General features: G+C 56.6%; 2 protein-coding genes across 2 annotated transcripts in view; both read left to right on the forward strand.

Moving 5' to 3' along the window:
• PIK3R6 (phosphoinositide-3-kinase regulatory subunit 6) overlaps positions 1-10,129 on the forward strand; it is a 42,428-nt gene extending 32,299 nt beyond the window's left edge. Inside the window, exons 14-20 of the mRNA XM_036452197.2 lie at positions 472-582; positions 2,185-2,275; positions 2,493-2,563; positions 3,140-3,230; positions 5,622-5,692; positions 8,184-8,296; positions 9,106-10,129. Of these exons, the coding sequence (XP_036308090.1) occupies positions 472-582; positions 2,185-2,275; positions 2,493-2,563; positions 3,140-3,230; positions 5,622-5,692; positions 8,184-8,296; positions 9,106-9,256 (699 nt within the window). The 3' untranslated portion in view covers positions 9,257-10,129. The remainder of the gene's footprint in view (positions 1-471; positions 583-2,184; positions 2,276-2,492; positions 2,564-3,139; positions 3,231-5,621; positions 5,693-8,183; positions 8,297-9,105) is intronic.
• A 1,178-nt stretch (positions 10,130-11,307) lies between these two features.
• Positions 11,308-13,529, forward strand: MFSD6L (major facilitator superfamily domain containing 6 like). The gene has a single exon (XM_036452208.2). It carries the CDS (start codon positions 11,593-11,595, stop codon positions 13,375-13,377), a length of 1,785 nt encoding a protein of 594 aa, XP_036308101.1. The 5' UTR covers positions 11,308-11,592; the 3' UTR covers positions 13,378-13,529.
• The last annotated feature ends 3,865 nt before the right edge of the window (positions 13,530-17,394 follow it).

A 17,394-nucleotide genomic window follows, 5' to 3' on the forward strand; every position in this document is an offset into this window, starting at 1 on the left:
GGGGAGGACTGTAGGACATTGCACTAGTCCCTTTTCAATAATATGTTTAAAAAAATAGTTTATTAATATATTCAGCTACCACCAAAACTGAAGGAGACGTCACCTTCTGGTCCAACTTCTCACGCCCAAGGGTAGCGAGTAGCTAATCCAAACCCAGAACCCAGTCCCAGACTCTTTCATGATTAGTTACATTCTCAAGCATCTTGTCGACTCCAAGGACCCAGCACAATGCTTTGCACATCGAAGTACCAGGTATATCTTGGTGTAATTATAATGAATCTGAGTCCCCGGGGACGTGGGGTTCTGCACAGGAAACCGGTGGTAGGAAAGGCTTGGGCTGTGCTGAAGGACCAGCTGGGTTAGAGCATCACAGAGGAGAGGTGGGGGTCATGGGGCTTCTCTACTAAGAAAGTGGCACCTGCCACAGTAGCATGGAAGGAGGTCCTAGAAAACATTCTCTCTCCCTCACAGCCTCCCTCCCTGGACACGTCCCAGACCGTAGACCCCTTCATCCTGGACGTCATCACCTACTACGTCCGCATGGGCACCCAGCCCATCTACTTCCAGCTCTACACAGTCAAGGTGAGCTTTCCACCTGGGCAGCTGCTGGGCCCCGGGCCCCTGCCCCCGAGTGCCTGGCTCAGGGGAAACACAGGCTACCAGGGCGCCCGTCATAAATCCACCCAGGGACCTGGGCTGTTCATTTTGCCTTCTTCCTGGGTTTCTCCCTGGATTTTTGTGAGTGACTGCAGGCTGGTTCCCAGTGGCCGCCCCTGCCTCCAGCTTCTTGTGGAAGTCCTTCTGGCTTACGGAAGTCTTGCTTTCACTCTGCTTCCTGTGGGGAGAGCTTTTCTTCATTGCCTCCTCGATCTGGACCTAAATAACGGATTTAGGGCTTTTCTTTGGTTTTCAAAATGCAAACCAAAACAACACAAAAGAGACAAATGGGGGGAAAACTCTCAGAGGTCCCTGGTACAGGGAGTGAACATCGCAGCGATGCAAACATTGTAAGATTTGGTAGCTGCCACTGCCCTCAGCTGAAGCCCCCCCCCCCCGACCCCCACCCTCACCCCCCGAGCACCCTGGATGCTGGACAGGGATGAGTTTCCCTACTTGCTGAGTGAGGGGGCCACACCCCTGGCGAACCACGAGGCATCTCAGGAGGGGACTGTTAGCACTCCTGCCGGTGACTTTGGAGAAAAAGTCACCAAAAAAGATGGCTTTGCTCTGGATCCAATGCCGTCAGGAAGCAGGAATGATTCCACGACTGGGCATCTCAGCCGTTTTAACTGTCACTCTTTGGTGCTAAGAAACAGCGGCCGCTCCTATTGGCTGGGAGGGGAGCGGAAGGGCTGTGGCCTGCAGTCTTCCCATCTTTGCCTGTGTTCAGACCTGACAGTGGCGCGGTCAGCTTTCTGTCTTGGCCCATCACAGTCACTGAGTGGCCTCGCCTAGCCATGTTGGCGCCTGTGACATGGTTTATGGTGCACAGATCACGGAGGCCTCGCTGTGAGAGCCTGGCCAGCTCCTGGCTTCTGGCGGCACTTTCTTCCTCTCTCCGTCTTGTTCTTTTGAGAATCCCGTGGCTACTCTTCCCTGTTGTTCCAACATCCTCCCTCTTGCCGCTCCCCTTTGCTCTGTCCCTCTCCCCTCAGGAGCCACTCCCACCCCCACATTTCCTCGGGGTCTCCCTGAGAGCAAACCAGCTCTCACTAGCCCTGGGCTCCTGCAGCCCCAGCTTCTCGGTGCCCATCGGGGACTGTCAGGTCCTCCTTCCCGGCCCTCACCCTTTCATCCCCCCTGCCAGAGTCTCCAAGAGACTTCACTACCCTCCCCCGTGTGAGCTGTGTCCCCCGCTCCTGCCACCCACGTCAGTGGTGGTTACAGGGGTTTGGGTTCCAGTCGTACTTTCCTCCGCTGTTTATAAGTCTGTGATGGGCTGTACATGTGATATGTGTGTAGGCAGATGGACAGAGTCTGATCTAGGTCGTCCCGGAATGCCACTCAGAATCCAGCACTGGCAGGAGGGGCAGGGGCAGGGGCACTCTGACAGCTTCTATGAGTTCTCCTAGCCACCCACATCCTCGGGCTCTAGGGTTGCAGGGGGAGCTGTCTATGGCAGAGACCCAGCCTTCTCCACCTCCTTTGCTCTTCCCCGCCCCCCCCCAACCCCCATCTCTCCAGATCTTCTTCCGTGACCTGAGCCAAGACTCCGCAGAGGACGTTTTCCTCACTGAGCTGAAGGCGAAGATCCAAGACTCTAAATTCCCCAGAGGTGAGCATCTGCTCCCCTTTTCCAAAGCTCGCCCTGGCCCAGCCTCCCCACGCCCCTTTTCCCCCACCTGTCCTGGCTGAATACTGAGGTGATGACCTTGGGTCCCGCGGAGCCTGCCCGGGCAGAAGGGCAGCCTGGCCCCCCGAGGCTCAGTGAGGTGGGGAAGCTGGGGTCCCGGAGGACCTCCCACCTTCAGCCTCTTCTCCTCTTCCCTCAGATGGCTTCTCCCCCAGGAGGAGAGGCGCGGCTGAGGCCCCGGGGGCTGAGCTCTCCCTGAGCTACCGGAAGGTCAGTGGTGGTGTGGTCAGGGGGTGCCCTGGCTGGAAGCAGGTGTCAGGAGCACGGGGAGGGGAATCAGAGCCAGAGGAGCCTTCTGCCCCCTCCGGGCCGCTGCCCCAGGGCCCCAGCGTTCAGAGAGTTTGGGAGGAATGTGAGGGTTCCCAGTGGCCTCACAGGTCGACAAGGAGGGGACCTGATTTCATCCTTTGGGTCTAGAAGGCTTGCACATGCCCCGGGGCTGAGCATGCTCTAAGCCACATGTGTCAAACACAAGGCCCGCGGGCCAAATCCGTCCCGCCAGGCCTTGCAATGTGGCCCGCCCCGCGCTGTCATCACTGCACTCCGCTGCGTTTCCATCACAACGACAGTTTATGACTGTTCAGTAAACCATTCGGCCCGCGATTTAGGCTGGATTTTAGATTTTGGCCCCTTCTCTGATTGGGTTCGACACCCATGCTCCAAGCCCTTTTCCCGTTCCCCTTATCGGGCGTTGATGACACAGATGGAACCTGAGGCAGGGCTGGAAGTGAGACTGCTGGTGTGAGGATGTGAGGGCCGCCCTCTGAGCCTGATCTCCCTCCCCAGGCCCTGCTCAGCCACCGGATCCGAGAGGTTAGCATTTCCCTGAGGGCCACCGGGCTGGTCCTGAAGGCCCTTCCAGCCGGTGACACCGAAGGTGAGGAGCTGGGGAAGCAGAGCAGAGAGAGGCGGAGGGACAAGAGGGCGGAGGATAGAGGGTCCAGGGACAGGAGGGGAGGTGAACCTGGCCCCGCCCTCAGATGCTGAGCAGTGAGCGGGCTGGCTGCTCCCTGGCACTGGGTTGCACGTCTGAGGCCTGATGAAGGCCTGCAGCAGCGCCTCCTCTGTGCCCGGGCTGCAGGGCAGGGTTCTATTTGGGAATTTTTCTTTTGAATTCTGTTCCATCGGGCAGGGACCCTCCGGGTCACAAAGGGCACTACGGATCCAAAGTATCTACTAACTAATTATAGAATGACAGATACCTATTGATACGAAGATTGTTCCCTAATTAAGTCTGAAACTAAGATCATAGAAGACACCAGTTTATGTGCCTATAATTATATGCATAGGTTATAAATGTGGGCTGTTCCTGGGAGTGCCCTGGCCTCTGGAATAATGGAAAGGCTGGTGATGTGGATTTCTAAACACCACACACACTGCTCAGAGGCCAGGTTATGTTCTCTGTCAAGCATATCCATTCCTGTAGGCAGATTAGCCCGATGACATAGGCATTACTCGTATCAGCAACTCTTTCCTGGAGAGGAAACTGAAGAAAATGAAATGACTTGCCCAAGGCCACACGTCTCACACAAGAGCCCGTGCTCCTCACCCTGTTCCTCGCACTTCCTCTGCAACCTCCAAATCTCAGCAGGCCAGGCGTCCAGGCTGGGAGCCACAGATGCCTGCAGAAGGCTGTTCCAGAGCAAACAGTTCACCAGGCAGAAATGTATCTTGCTCACTGCTCTACCCCCAGTGCCTAGCACACGTTCTGGCACATAGTAGGTCCTCGGGAAACATTTACTGAATAAAAGAAATGCTACTTTACACCCAAGAATTTGTTTTAAAAAGAATGCATGAGCCCTAGCTGGTTTGGCTCAGCGGAAAGAGCGTTGGCCTGAGGACTGAAGGGTCTGGGGTTCTATTCTGGTCAAGGGCACATGCCTGGGTTTTAGGCTTGATCCCCAGTAGGGGGCATGCAGGAGGCAGTCAATCAATGATTCTCATCATTGATGGTTCTCTCTCTCTGAAATCAATAAAATATATCTATTAAAAAAAAAGAATGAATGACTCTAGAATGTTCTAGAAGAAACACAGGCTGAAAATACACATTAGCCAGCCTGGAAGCCTATGAGGAGTATGCCTCGCTCCCTCCCTCTTCTCCTGGGTGGCTTTGCTAGCTCTCCAGCAAATTATTTCTCCCGTCTGTCCTGTAAAGCATGTGTGTTTATTTATGGGCATCATCGCTCCTAAATTGTCTTGGCGTCTGTCACAAAGAGGACACTCAAGAAATAATTGGTTGCTTTGATCACTTCCTGATAAAATGGTTCTTGAATTTGTGGATGACATGAGGCTCCATCACAGCCAGACATGGCTGGTGTATAGGGCAGGAGACAGCCTTTACTTGTAGGTCCTTAACGCCCACCGTGAAGGGGGCGTGTGACTTGGGCAATAGCTCTAACCGAGAAGTGAGGTGTGTGGGGGAGGAGGTGTCAAGAGCACAGATTCTAGGACTGGAAGGGCAGGCTTCGGAGGGTCACTTACCGCTGCATGACCTGGGCAAGTTACTTGTGACCGCTCAACCCGTTTTCTCACTTCTAAAATGGAGCTAAGATACTAGCTTATGTGCATTATGTGTAGTAAATGATCATCTTAACCTCTTGTTAACTTTGTATTTCTTCTCTCTCCTTCACAAGACTCGCACTGCCCACCCCCCACCCTAGCTTATGCCTCCTCCAAGTCTTCCATCACAAAACCCTGTCAGGACGGAGGCCAGACCCGCCTCAGGCATAGACATCAAAGAACCCTCCTTAGCAGGGAGAAGGGGGGCCTGGGAGCAGTCACCCATGATCTGGACACGTTAGGCACCGTTCCGGCACCCAGGGAAGGCCTCAGCCTGCCGGGAGAGCTGCGCTCCTCCCCCTCCGGGGTGCTTTGTTGCACATACATCCTGGGTGAGGTTCCTTCCCAGGAGACACGAGGAAGCTCAACAGAACTTCCTCCCCTTGGAAAAGGGGTGTGAGGGCATGGAAAAAGGGGTCTGGGTTGGCTGCTGTGCCTGAGGATACAGTACCTTGTGGATTCTCCAGGGGAGGGAAATGGATAATATAATCAGGAAGGAACAGAAATGTGGCTAGGAGCAAGGTGGGGTCAGGAAGGGGCTAAGCAGAATGTGGGAGAAGGTTCCTGTGGGGAGAGGGAGACTTCTTAGGACCTAGAATCTCAAACTGGTCTACTTCCCTGAAGGTCCTTTCACAGCTACCCCCTCCCCGTCTCATTCCTCCCCTTTCAAGTCCCGCCCACTTCCCCCCAAAATGTTTCTCCCCGACAGACCACACATGCCTGAGTGTTAACGTGACGGAAGTTGTCAAGTCATCCAACTTGGCGGGAAGGTCCTTCTCTGTAAGTGCCGGGTAGAACGGGAGCTGGGGGCGTTCAAAGGGCAGGGGGCTGGGTGTGTGGGGGGATGGGTGGTCAGAGGAAGGACTTGTGAGCCTTTCTGAGCCTTTGCTATGGAAATGGGTCTTCCTATCAGAAAGAATGTGCTTTCCAATCAGTCGGTTTGGTGAGTTGAAGGGCTTCAATGACACTATTGAGGCTGGATTGGAAGTTTGATTTAGGAAATGAGTGGAGAATGGTAACATTTGCGCATCGAGGTGAAGAAGGCAGGAAACAACTGGCAGCCTTTGCAAATCCTGCATCGGGTCCTCCCACTGACCTCCATGGCCACATTTGTAGATTGACAGCCAAGACTCCTGCGGCCCTCACAGGCCAATGCCGGCCGGTTGGTGTGTCTAGGGGTACAGACCCCAAGGGGAAACGAAGGCAGCTGCCTGCATTCAGGCACATGGGGAAGGCCCCAAGACTGCCTCTGGTTATCCTCGGGGCAGGATCATGGTGGCCGAGGTCCTGCCGGCAGACACTCAGCACAGCCCTGCAGTGACCACAGTCAGTCCCTGCAAACCTCTGCCTTCCTCTCTGTGGCACCTCACCGGCTAGGTCATGTCAGGTGGGGCATCCCCCATGTTCTACTAAATGCCCTTGGCTTTCCCCCAGCCCCCAGCTCACCAGGTCCCCAGCCTCCCTGCTGTGTGTCCAGGTCTTTCTGGAAGGTCTTGGATGACATCTGAGTGTCCATCATCACCAGTTGGCAGTCTGGTCCGTTTCCACCAGGGTCCACTGCCTCTCCCCCAGCCCCTGGGCCACACCTGCCCGCCATGAGCGGGGGGCCAGGGCACCTAAGCTGCCGCAGGTTCTGTTGCATCGCAGGGGAAAGCCCCTCCCCCTTTGTGCTCCCCTCTGTCTTAGAAAGATTGGGGTGCATCTTGTTTGTCCCCTCAGCCCACCTGCTAGGACTGAGAGCCCCTCTGTTCCTGGAGCCGGAATGCCTTCCCTCTGGCTGACCGGGGACTTCCCCTGGGGCCTGGTCTAGAGAGGGATGGAAGGCGGGGGCCGGGGCAGGAGGCAGGCTGGGGAGTGATAGAACCCACCGTGGGTTTGTTCCCTTCGCCTCCGACAGTGGAGGCCGTCATCTACGCCAGCTCCTTCTTGAAAAAGTATCATCAACAAACAGCTTGTCATGTCCCAGGAGCTTCACATATGCTGTCTTTTCATCTCCACAGCCAGCCTACCAAGTGGCGGCTATTATTACCTCATTTCTCCTAAATGAGAAACAAAAGCACAGAGAGACTGAGACATATGTGCAAGGTCACACAGCTAATACGGGGCAGAGCCCGGATGAGAACCCGGGCATCCGGCTGTAGAGTCTGGGCTTTGACCCTCCTCCCAAGAGACTCTTGCACACTCTGCCCGTAGCTTTCTGGCTGGCCTACCCTCACCCCCAAACTGCAGCAGTGATGCCAGGACATGCTTGACACCCCATCCCCCAACCCCCGTGCAGGCTGCTGCTGGTGCCTCTGCTCTATGACAGTGCAGAGGTCGGTGAGCTCAGTGGTGCCCAGCCATGCCTCCGATGGGAAGCTTATTTTAAAATGCTCATGCCTGGCCCTGGATGAGAGGCTCAGTTGGTTGGAGCATCATCTGGTACACCAACGGGTTTCAGGTTCAGTCCCCAGTCAGGGCACATACATCTGTCTCTCTGTCTCTCTCTCTCTAACACAAAATCATGCCTGGCTGGACTCCAGACTATTGAAGTCAGAATCTCTAAGTTTATGTTTTGAAAGACGATGCTTACGAGCAGCCAGGGCAGAGAACACTTGGACAAGTGGCCCAGACTCTAGCACTGCGTTCTGTGGCGAGGAGTCACCCAAAGCTGCACGGGGGTTGGGCCAGTGACTGGGGAGGCCTTCTGAAGTCCCGCCCGCAGCCAGGCAGCTCCTCTGAGAGGCCCCCTGAGGTGGGAGGTCAGAAAGATGCTTTCCTCTGGCTCTGGGTACTTCCTAGAGAAGCCATGGAGGGCTTTGGGGGCACTGAAGGCTGAACCCCTTGGCCCGGGTTCCCTGTGCAGAGGGTGGATTCCTTCTGCCCATATCTGGCCCCCAGACAATGTCAGGACACAAAGTGACAAGGCCTGATCTAAGTCCTGGGGGGCAGGTGGCCTCTTTCTAGACACCCTGTCTCTAGCCCAGGTAAATAATTTTGTATGTAATCCAACATGGAACTGGGGCGTCAGGACTTAGAAAATTCCACCTATCGCTTGCCTGTCGTATGGGAGCGCTCAGGCCACATCATCACCTGGCAGGCACTGGCCAGAGCAGCCCTGGCTGGGCTCTGAATTAAGGATGGCGGGCTGGGAGAAGGAGGGCAGAAACCCCGAGGGGACCAGAGCAGCCTGGAAGCCACTGCCGAGTCACTCGCAGGAAGAGAGCCAGGACCCGTGTTCAGGGAGGAGACGTTGGCAGGGCCGCCTGCCGGAGCCATCTCTCTGTTGCAGGCGGTGACAAACACCTTCCGTGCGGCCAACGTGCAGGTCCAGAGCCAGGACCAGAGGCTGCTGACTCTGTGGCTGGACAAGGACCATCGGCGCACGTTCAGGGATGTGGTCAGGTGAGGCCGGGCCCACCACCTCTCAGGCTGCGTGCCCCACCGGGCAAACCCAGCAGAAGCCAGCCCCGCCCTCTCCCGCCTCCAGCCTCGCCAGAGGCAGATTCTGAGACCGGCGGGAACGTGTTCCCAGTGGGTGTGAACTTGGGCCGCTGCCCTGTGACTGGAATCCGGGAAGAAGGACAAAGGAACGTCTCACCCCGAGTAGCTGAGATTCCCATGAACCTGTAGGGGCAGCCCTCCTGATCCAATACCCGGTCCTGGCACTGCCCCCGGCAACACAAGTTGCCCTGCTGTGGCCGCTGTGCCCAGTTCCTGTGACCCTGGTTGGGTAAGGAAGGCAGACACAGTGACCCATCCGGGCATGCCCTCCTCTCCCAGTGTGCGCCCTCAGCCCAAGGGGCTCTTTCTTTCTTTCTTTCTCTCTCTTTTTTTTTTTCTTCTCTCTCTTTTTTTAGAATTTTATTTATTTATTAAAATATATTTTATTGATTTTTTACAGAGAGGAAGGGAGAGGGAGAGCTAGAAACATCGATGGGAGAGAAACATCGACCAGCTGCCTCCTGCACATCCCCCACCAGGAATGTGCCCGCAACCAATGTACATGCCCTTGACCGGAATCGAACCTGGGACCTTCCAGTCCACAGACCGACACTCTATCCACTGAGCCAAACTGGTTTCAGCCCGGGGGCTCTTTCTTGTTCTGATGCTTCCTCCGCCCTCTGTGGGGCCCCCTCCTTGATACCCTTTAAAATCGCTGGCAGATTTGACCCCGAGGTCGGTCTTCTGAGCAAGGTTCTCTCCACTCACAGATTCGAGGTTGCCCCCTGCCCAGAGCCGGGGGTCCAGAAGTCCAAGGCGCTCTGGCTCAGTTCCCACCAGCAGCAGGAGGCGGAAAGGACCAAAGCCAAGCCCAAGCCCCTGCTCATGCCTATCAACACGTTCTCCGGCATCGCCCAGTGAGCCTGAAGGGGCAGTGGACACGCTGAGTCTGAGAGCTGCAGGTTCACCAGGAAGGACACACTACCCACCGGTCCAAGTACTCACCCCAATGGCCAGAGCAAGGCCAGGCTGCCCGGGACTGGCCCCAGCCGGGAGCCAGCGAGTGCCTGGGGCATGAGGAGGCTGGCCGTGAGGTTGATGGAGGCCACACGAAGGCCCAAGGGTGCCCGGGCAAAGCTGTGCACACACAAGCCCAGCTCCTTGCACAGCTGCCCGCTCCTTCCAATTCCCGCCTCTCCCAGTCCAGCTTCCAGCTGGCCGTGAAGACCACAGTGACAGCTGCTGTTCTGGTCAGGGCCCCGTGTGCTGGGGGGAAATGGGAAGTAGACAAAGGCAACTACACCCCCTCTGCCTCCCACGTCTGCTCCCGTCCCTCTGCCCACCTCACCCACTCCCGGGCGTGTCTCGGTTGAGAGGAGAGTGTCGGATTCTATAAATGCACACTAAAGTTTCTGCTCTTCTCTAGCACCGGCGGAGTGCATATTTTAACAGGGACTGGGGGCAGGACTACCCTGTGAATCCACTCGGGCCAGGTAGTGTCTCCGGACCACACGGTGACGTAGGGACTCCCAACACAGAGGTGGGAATGCAGGCTAGTTTTGGAGAAAGCAGCGACTAGAGACAGCAAGAGGCTGGCTCTTGAGTTCAAACACTCACAGCCAAGGTAACACAGGGAAAGTCAGTGGCCCAGAACCAGTTCCCTCGCCCCCAGGACTAGCCGTGGGTGGGAAAGAAAGGAAGACAGAGAACAGAAAGGCGAGGCTTGAGCCCAATCCCATTCCGCTTGCAATGAAAGCAAGTTGTAGACCAAAGCCTGCCACGCATACACCCCCATGCCGAGACACACACACACACACACACACACACACACACACACACACCCCGCAACCAGATTCGGTGCTGTGAGCAGCCCTGTCCCCGGATGTGGCTTGTTAAGTAAATGTTAGCTCACCTCCTCTGGAGCGTGTACTCCCGAGTGGGACATCCTAGGTGCAGATTAGAACAAACCCTTTGAGAGTCTATCAGGCGTCTTCAAACTACGGCCCGAGGGCCACATGCGGCCCACAGAGGAGTCTGATCCGGCCCGCCAGGTTTTTTGGGCAGTGAGCGCAGCCGAGGTGTTACAGTAGGAATTAGTAGTCATATAGTCCGGCCCTCCAGCTCTCTGAGGGACCGTGATCTGGCCCCCACTTTAAAAAGTTTGAGGACCCCTGGTAGATGGATGCCTGGAGGAGGTGTGGAGTGCCACTCCAAGCCAACCCTCAGCGGCCAAGCCCTCTCTGGGGGTGGTCCCGACTGGAGAGGACGATGTCACCAGCCATGCCCCTTCCAGGGGGCACCCACGTCCCATGAAGCTGTTCTGAGCCCCGGGGACAACAATAGCTGCCTCTGGAGCTCTGACAGGACAGAGGTGGGCGATAAACAAGATCAGGAGTGATAAAGAGCCCCATGGATCTCCACGTGCTGGGCAGTGCCTGCTGGGGAGAAAGGTAAAGCAGGGAACGGAGGGTGCAGAGTCTGCGAGGGGCGGGGCTGGTATCTCAGTGAGGGCGGCCTGGAGCCGTCCCTGACAGTCACAGATGGTCCTGGCATTTGAGTAAATCCTGAAGAGGAGGAGGGAATTTGACTTCTATATTCACTCTCCGCCTCCCCGGTAGTTTCACTGGCCTGAAGCAGTTCAGGGTTCAAACTCAGGCTCCTGAGAGACTGAGAGACACGGAAGGGAACAGCCGGGGTCTCAGGGGCTCAGCTTGGAGCGCAGCACCTGCACACGTGGCAGGTGCGGGGGAGAGGCAGCAGTGCCCGCCAGTCTAGGTGGCAGGTCGCAGGGGAGGGAAGGGAGAGCCTGCAGTGTCCGGCCCAGGAGGACAGGAGTGAGGCAGGTGCGGGGCAGTAGTGCCCGCCAGCCTAGGTAGCAGGTAGAAGGGCGGGGGAGGGAGGGGAGAGCCAGCAATGCCCACAAGCCTAGGTGGCAGGTGCCAGGGGCGGGGGAGGCGAGGAGAAGCAGCAGTGTCCCGCCCAGGCGGACCGGACCGAAAAGGTGCGGCCGCAGGTGTGCGGGCCCCGCCCCCAGGTGCGCCGTCCCTCGGGGCGGGGCCACTTCCGGGCGGGGGCCGGACGTAGGGGCGGGGGCGGCCGTTGACCTGGTGACCGGGGCTCAGAGCGAGGCCGGAGGCGGGGTCCGCTCGCACGCACCTCGGCGCGAGTCTCCCTCCGTCCCTCCCCGGCCCGCCGCGCCGCCCCGCGCAGCCCCCCGCCCTCCGCGGCCCGGGTCCGAGGGCGCCTGGCGGGCAGCCATGAGCGCCAACCCGCAGTGGGACGTCAGCCGGGCGCTGGGCGTGGCCGGGCTCTTCCACTTGGTGTGTGGGCTCCGGGACGCCTCCGTGGCCCCGTTCCTGACCCTCTACCTGAGGCAGCTGGGCCTGGCGGCGCCCTGGGTGGGCATCCTGATGAGCAGCAAGCACCTGGCGGCCGCCGTCTGGGCGCCCTGCTGCGCCCTCCTGGCCCAGAGCCACCGGAGGCGGAGGCTGCGGCTGCTGCTCGCGGGCTCGCTGCTGGGCTCGGCGGGAGCCAGCCTGCTGGTGCTGCTGGTGCCGCCGCTGGACCGAGGCCCGGGGCTCCGCTCCTGCCACGCGGGCGCCGGCGAGACCCCCGCAACCCCGCCAGTGGAGGCGGCGCTGGCCGTGAACTTGACCTTGGCCCAGGAGCCGGGCTCCAGCTCCAGCCGCCTAGCCCAGAGGAGTGCTGGCATCGGCCACGCCTCCGGCTTCAGCAAAGGACCCGCAAAGGCAAGTGTCCCAGCGCCTTCCAGCCGCCTGCCGGGAAAGTCTGCGGGCTCCTCCGGGGAAGGAGCCTGGACCACACCCGGAGCCCTGCATCCTGTTCCGGCAGAGAGGGAAGCTTCTCCCTGGGAAGGTGCCTTCCAAGGGGTCAGCACCGCCCTCCCTCTGCTCGCTGGGGGCCCAGCCAATGAGTCCTCCACCAAGGGGGACTCGGGGACCCTGGGCCTGTCCCTGGAAGGGCTGCGGCGGACTTTCATCCCCTGCCTGGTGTCCTTGGTGTTCTGGGAGCTGCTGGCGGCCCCTCTGGAGCAGGTGGCGGACGACAGCCTCTTCGAGTACCTGGACTTTGTGGACGCCACGGACCGGCACCGAAACCTTTGGGTCTGGAAGCTGCTGGGCACGGCGGTGGGTGTGTGCGGCGCGGCGGCCCTGGTGGAGCAGCTGGGCTGCTCCCCGAAGACCGGCGCCCCCCGGGGCGCGGTGTCCTTCTACGGCTACGCGCTGCTCAGCGTCCTGGCCTTGCCCGTGAGCTCCGTGTTCCCCGTCCCCGTCGGCAGGCGCTGGGAGCCCAGCTACAAAACCAGCAAAGCGCTGTCTCTGGTGGAGGGCGACCCCCGCCTCATCCTCCTGGCCATCACCGTCTTCCTGGTAGGAGCCGTCACCAGCACCGTCCAGAACTTTCTGTTCTGGCACATGCAGGACCACGGCAGCAGCGAGCTGGTGATGGGTGCCTCCGTGGCCCTGGGCTTGCTGGGGGAGGTTCTGCTGCACCCGTTCAGAGCCGGGCTGCTTAGGAAACTGTCCAGGCTGGGGGCCATCGGGCTGGGGCTGGGCTGCCTGGCGGGGCAGCTGCTGTACTACTCCTTCCTCTGGAGCTGGTGGGCCGTCCTCCCCGCGCAGGTCCTGAGCGCCCTCAGCCACGGGGCCCTGTGGTGGGCCGTGGGCGCTTCCTTAGAGGACCTGGCCACCCCCGGCACGGAGAGGCCTCTGAGGGCCATGTTCCAAGGCCACTTCTACGGGGGCGGGGCCAGCCTGGGCAGCTTCGTGGGGGGCTTCGTGGTGAGGCGCTTCGGCCTGGCTGTGCTCTTCCAGGCCAGCTGCGTGGTCCTGGGGCTCTGGCTGGCCCTCTTCCTGTCCGTCCAGCCCAGACTGCCCGAGGAGCAGAAGGTCAGCTACTCCAAGCTGCTGTTGGTGGAGGCGAGTGACACGAGCGACTCCGAGCAGGGGACCGAACGGGACTGGCTGGTGAAGGCCAGTCTGGGAAGGAGCCAAAGGACTGGACGGAGCTCAGCCTGCTGAGGACAGAGCCCCCGAGGCCTGCCGGGGGCTCCTCGGGCCTCGGGGGAGAGAAAGCACGTCGATGCGGGAGCCCCACGGGTTCCCCTCCTTGTCTGATGGCAGTTCGGTTTTGTAAACGGTCATGGAGCAAAAAAACATTGGCTCAAAAACCACGTTCCCTCTGTGGTCACTGCCTTTTGGCCTGTGAGGTTTGCCAGAGCTTTACTAGTTCGGATCTGGTGCTGCTGACTCCGGCCGTGGCGGGATCAAACCGGCAGTGCCAGGGGGACCATGGGGCCTGCAGGGTTCCGGCAGCAGAGGGAGCAGCTGGCTGCGATATGTCCTGGGCATTCCTGCAGCCCTAAAGGGCACGCGCCTGAGCCTCTGAAAGCCATGCTGGGGCAGGTGAGAATTGTAATGAAAACAGAACTCTCCTCCCTCCCCCACTGATGCACAGATGCCCACGCTCAGACTCAGGTTCCTAAGTTTCCAATGAGAGAAGATGATGGAAATGTAATATGTCCCGGGGAGAGGGGGTGGGAGTTCACAGGTGTCCATTCTTACTCTCAAATGTGAGCGTCTCCAGGGATGGAACCCTTAGAACTGCCTTCCATTCTTATGTCAGAGCAAAGGCAATGCCTTTGGACTCGCGTTTTACACACTCCCCTCCCTCCCCCCGCTTTGATTAGTGCGCGGCGGCCTCTGCGGGGTTCAGATGCCACAGGTAGTCCACTGGCACCTGTGCCTAAGCACTTAGTGAGGTGCTTTTACAAACCCTTCCCCGTCCTAGAAAACGGCCCTCTATTCCAGGGGCCAGCCCCAGAGCCCAATTCTTCTCTTATAATCAGGTAAGTATAGGACAGTTTGTCCGCAAACTGCGGCTCCCAAGCCACAGGAGGCTCTTTGGCCCCTTGAGTGCGGTTCTTCCACAAAATACCACGGCCTGGGCGAGTCTATTTTGAAGAAGTGGCGTTAGAAGAAGTTTAAGTTTAAAAAAATTTGGCTCTCAAAAGAAATTTCAATTGTTGTCCTGTTGATATTTGGCTCCGTTGTCTAATGAGTTTGCCGAGCACTGGATAAGATATTGGATTTAGAAGGGGCCTCAAACGCAGAAAATGTCTCATAGCTGGGGAAGGGGACATACCCAGAATGTCCAATGGATTAGTCTTGGTTCTAGCAACTTCGTTCTTTTAAAAGTCTTCCTAAAGGTTCAAATAACCAACAAAAAAATAACTTCTACCTTAAGTAATTAGGAATTCATTTGTCTTACAGAAGAAGTCTAGGGTTAGGCAGTCCAGAGCTAGTACAGCCGATTTGCGATGTCACCGGGGACCCAAATCTTTTCATCTCTGCTTCATCCTCAGCTTACAGGCCTCCCTCCCACATTGTTCACTCAGCCCAGTGGCCACTGCACCTGCGAGCCTCTCATCCATGCTCCGGGCAGGGAGGAGAGGGCGAAGGGCGCCACAGGATTGAATGCCTACATCAGGAAAACAAAACCTTCCCAGAAATTCACAGCATCCGTCTGCTCACGTGGCCACCCTGAACTGCAAAGGCGTATGGGAGGTGGAGTATTTTCCAGTGAGCACCATTGCCCTCAATTCAGACACCCTCACTTCTGACTGACTGGCTACAGGTTGGAAGGGGCCCACTCCCCACTCAGGTTCCATCATTCATTAGAGCCATTCACAGGATTCCGGAAAGCTCTACACTCGTGATTATAATTTCATTATAACCACAGAACACAGGTCAGAACCGCCTGAAAGAAGAGATGCAGAGGGGGCGGTGTGTGAAGTGCCACGTCCTCTCCCTGTGGAGTCAGAATGCATTGCGCGGGCAGCACGCTGATGCAACAATAGATGGAGTGTTACCAACCAGGGAGACTCACCGGGCTTTGGAGTCCATGGCTGTCAGTGAGGCTCCATTAGATAAGCCTGATTCATTGAATCATTGGCCTGTGACTCAATTTTCAGTCCTTTCTCCTCCGGGATATTATATTATGTGGCTCACAGTCTCATATTTCTAACATGTGGTTGATCTTTCTGGCTTGGACAATGGGTTTTCAGTGTCACCTCATCCGCACAAACACAGGTGTGGTCTGAGAGGCCCATCATGAATAACCAAAATCATGTGCACAAACAACAAGACAGGACGAACAGGACAAGCTAAATGTCACGTGAGAAGTTCAAACAGTGAGCGCTTCATGAGGTCTGAGGGCTGGGATGTACAGAGACGCCCCATGGAGATGATGAAGAGCAAGTTTGCACGTTGAAGAAAGAACTGGGACTTGAAGATTTCGACTTCCAGCTGTGACTTTTTCAAACTCTGTTGACTAGCCGGTAGGTCGGTTAAACTTCATAAAATAAAAACTAAATAAATATTTGGCTCCCAGCCTCAGGGCTATCAGAAATGTCAAGTTCTAACAGAAGTTGGTTCCAGCTAAAAGGAAAGCAAATATTGAATGAGCTATTAACTTTTATTCTCAGGTTTACTTAAACTATTCTTTTCCAAATGACTTTTGTACAACACTTAATCCTAGTGGGGTGGGGTGGGGGCAATTAAAAAAGAATTCTAGCCTGGCCACAGTGGCTTAGTAGTTGAGCGTCAACCTATGAACCAGGAAGTCACAGTTTGATTCCGAGTCAGGGCACATGTCCAGGTTGCAGAACCAATCCCTGATCATGCAGGAAGCAACCAATCAAATGATTCTCTGTCACCATTGACATTTCTATCTTTCTCTCCCTCTCCCTTCCTCTCTGAAATCAAAGATATATTTGTTTGAAAAAGGATTCTGTGGCCAGGGAGAGGTCAATTGGGGGGGAAAAGAAGACATATATAATACTTTAAACAATAAAGAATTTTAAAAAAAGGATTTTGTAGCTAACCGGTTTGGAAAATGGCGTAAATTATTGTCACTTCTGAGAAAATTACAATAAACATTAGCAATCAAAGACTTGGAAAAGTCCTGTGGTCAACAAACTTGTTAGCTCTGTTGGACCTGTAATTCCCCTTTTATATCCAGTACCACAGCCTCTTCCGCTCACACCGACCACGATCTTACAGAGTTAATACTCCCCGAAGAGTCTCTGGAAAACACCTACATTGGGATTTTCCTTGGCACCTCAGCCGTCAGTGACAGACCTAGGCTCCCACACCCTGCTGAGTACGTGACACAGCTTATCTCATGAGTCAGAGCATCAGCTCTTCACACGTGAAGTCACCGAGGTTCAGAAAGGTTACAATTCAAAGCCAGGTCTGTCTGAGCCAGTCCTCTCCATCTCTGTGTTAATAACGATTCCGACTAGTGGCTATTCCGCGCAGGAGAGCTAGCGACAATCAGAGGCAGGGGCAAGGCGGGGATGACTCATTGAGTTGGCTTGTGGATTTCACAGGTGGAGTGGTGGGAAATAGGCTGGGGACATGGGTTGGAATCAGATTGTGGACACCCTAAAGGGAAGGAACTCACCCAGGTTGACTCTGCCCACCCTCTCTGTGCCGAACATCTGCATACAGTACTGCTTGTGGTGCTCATTTTACAGCAGGGGAAATGGAAGTGCAGGAGATTAACTGGCTTAGTTGCTCAGGATCATGACTATCAGAGGGCCGAGCATGGTTTGAACCCAGATGTGGCCTCTGCAAATCCCATGGCCTTCATCCAAACTTCATGCTGCTTCCGGTAAGGGAAGGTGGCACGGCCAGGGAAGAGGCACTGAAGCTGTTTGACTCTCTTTTGCCAGCTGCGTTGTGAACAACTGGTCTGAGTTAGGGAGCTTCCGGGGCTGCTGGGATGTCTGCCTTGGACAGACCATTGCGACTGCCCAGGGAGGAAGGGACTGCACCTCAGAAGCCTATGAGGATCTAAGGACAAGGTAACATAGGAGCTACGGACTGAATGGTGTCCCCTCCAAAGTCATAAACTGAAGCCCAAACATCCGATATTTGGTAGGGCCTTTAGTAAATGGTTAGGGCTAGGTGAAGGGAGGGAAGGAGGAAGAGGCTCCACCTGCAGTTCAGCAACTTTCCACCAGGAGGCACCAA

This window comes from Pipistrellus kuhlii, unplaced genomic scaffold (genome assembly GCF_014108245.1).
Source record: "Pipistrellus kuhlii isolate mPipKuh1 unplaced genomic scaffold, mPipKuh1.p scaffold_m20_p_23, whole genome shotgun sequence".
NCBI classification, from domain to species: Eukaryota; Metazoa; Chordata; class Mammalia; order Chiroptera; family Vespertilionidae; genus Pipistrellus; species Pipistrellus kuhlii.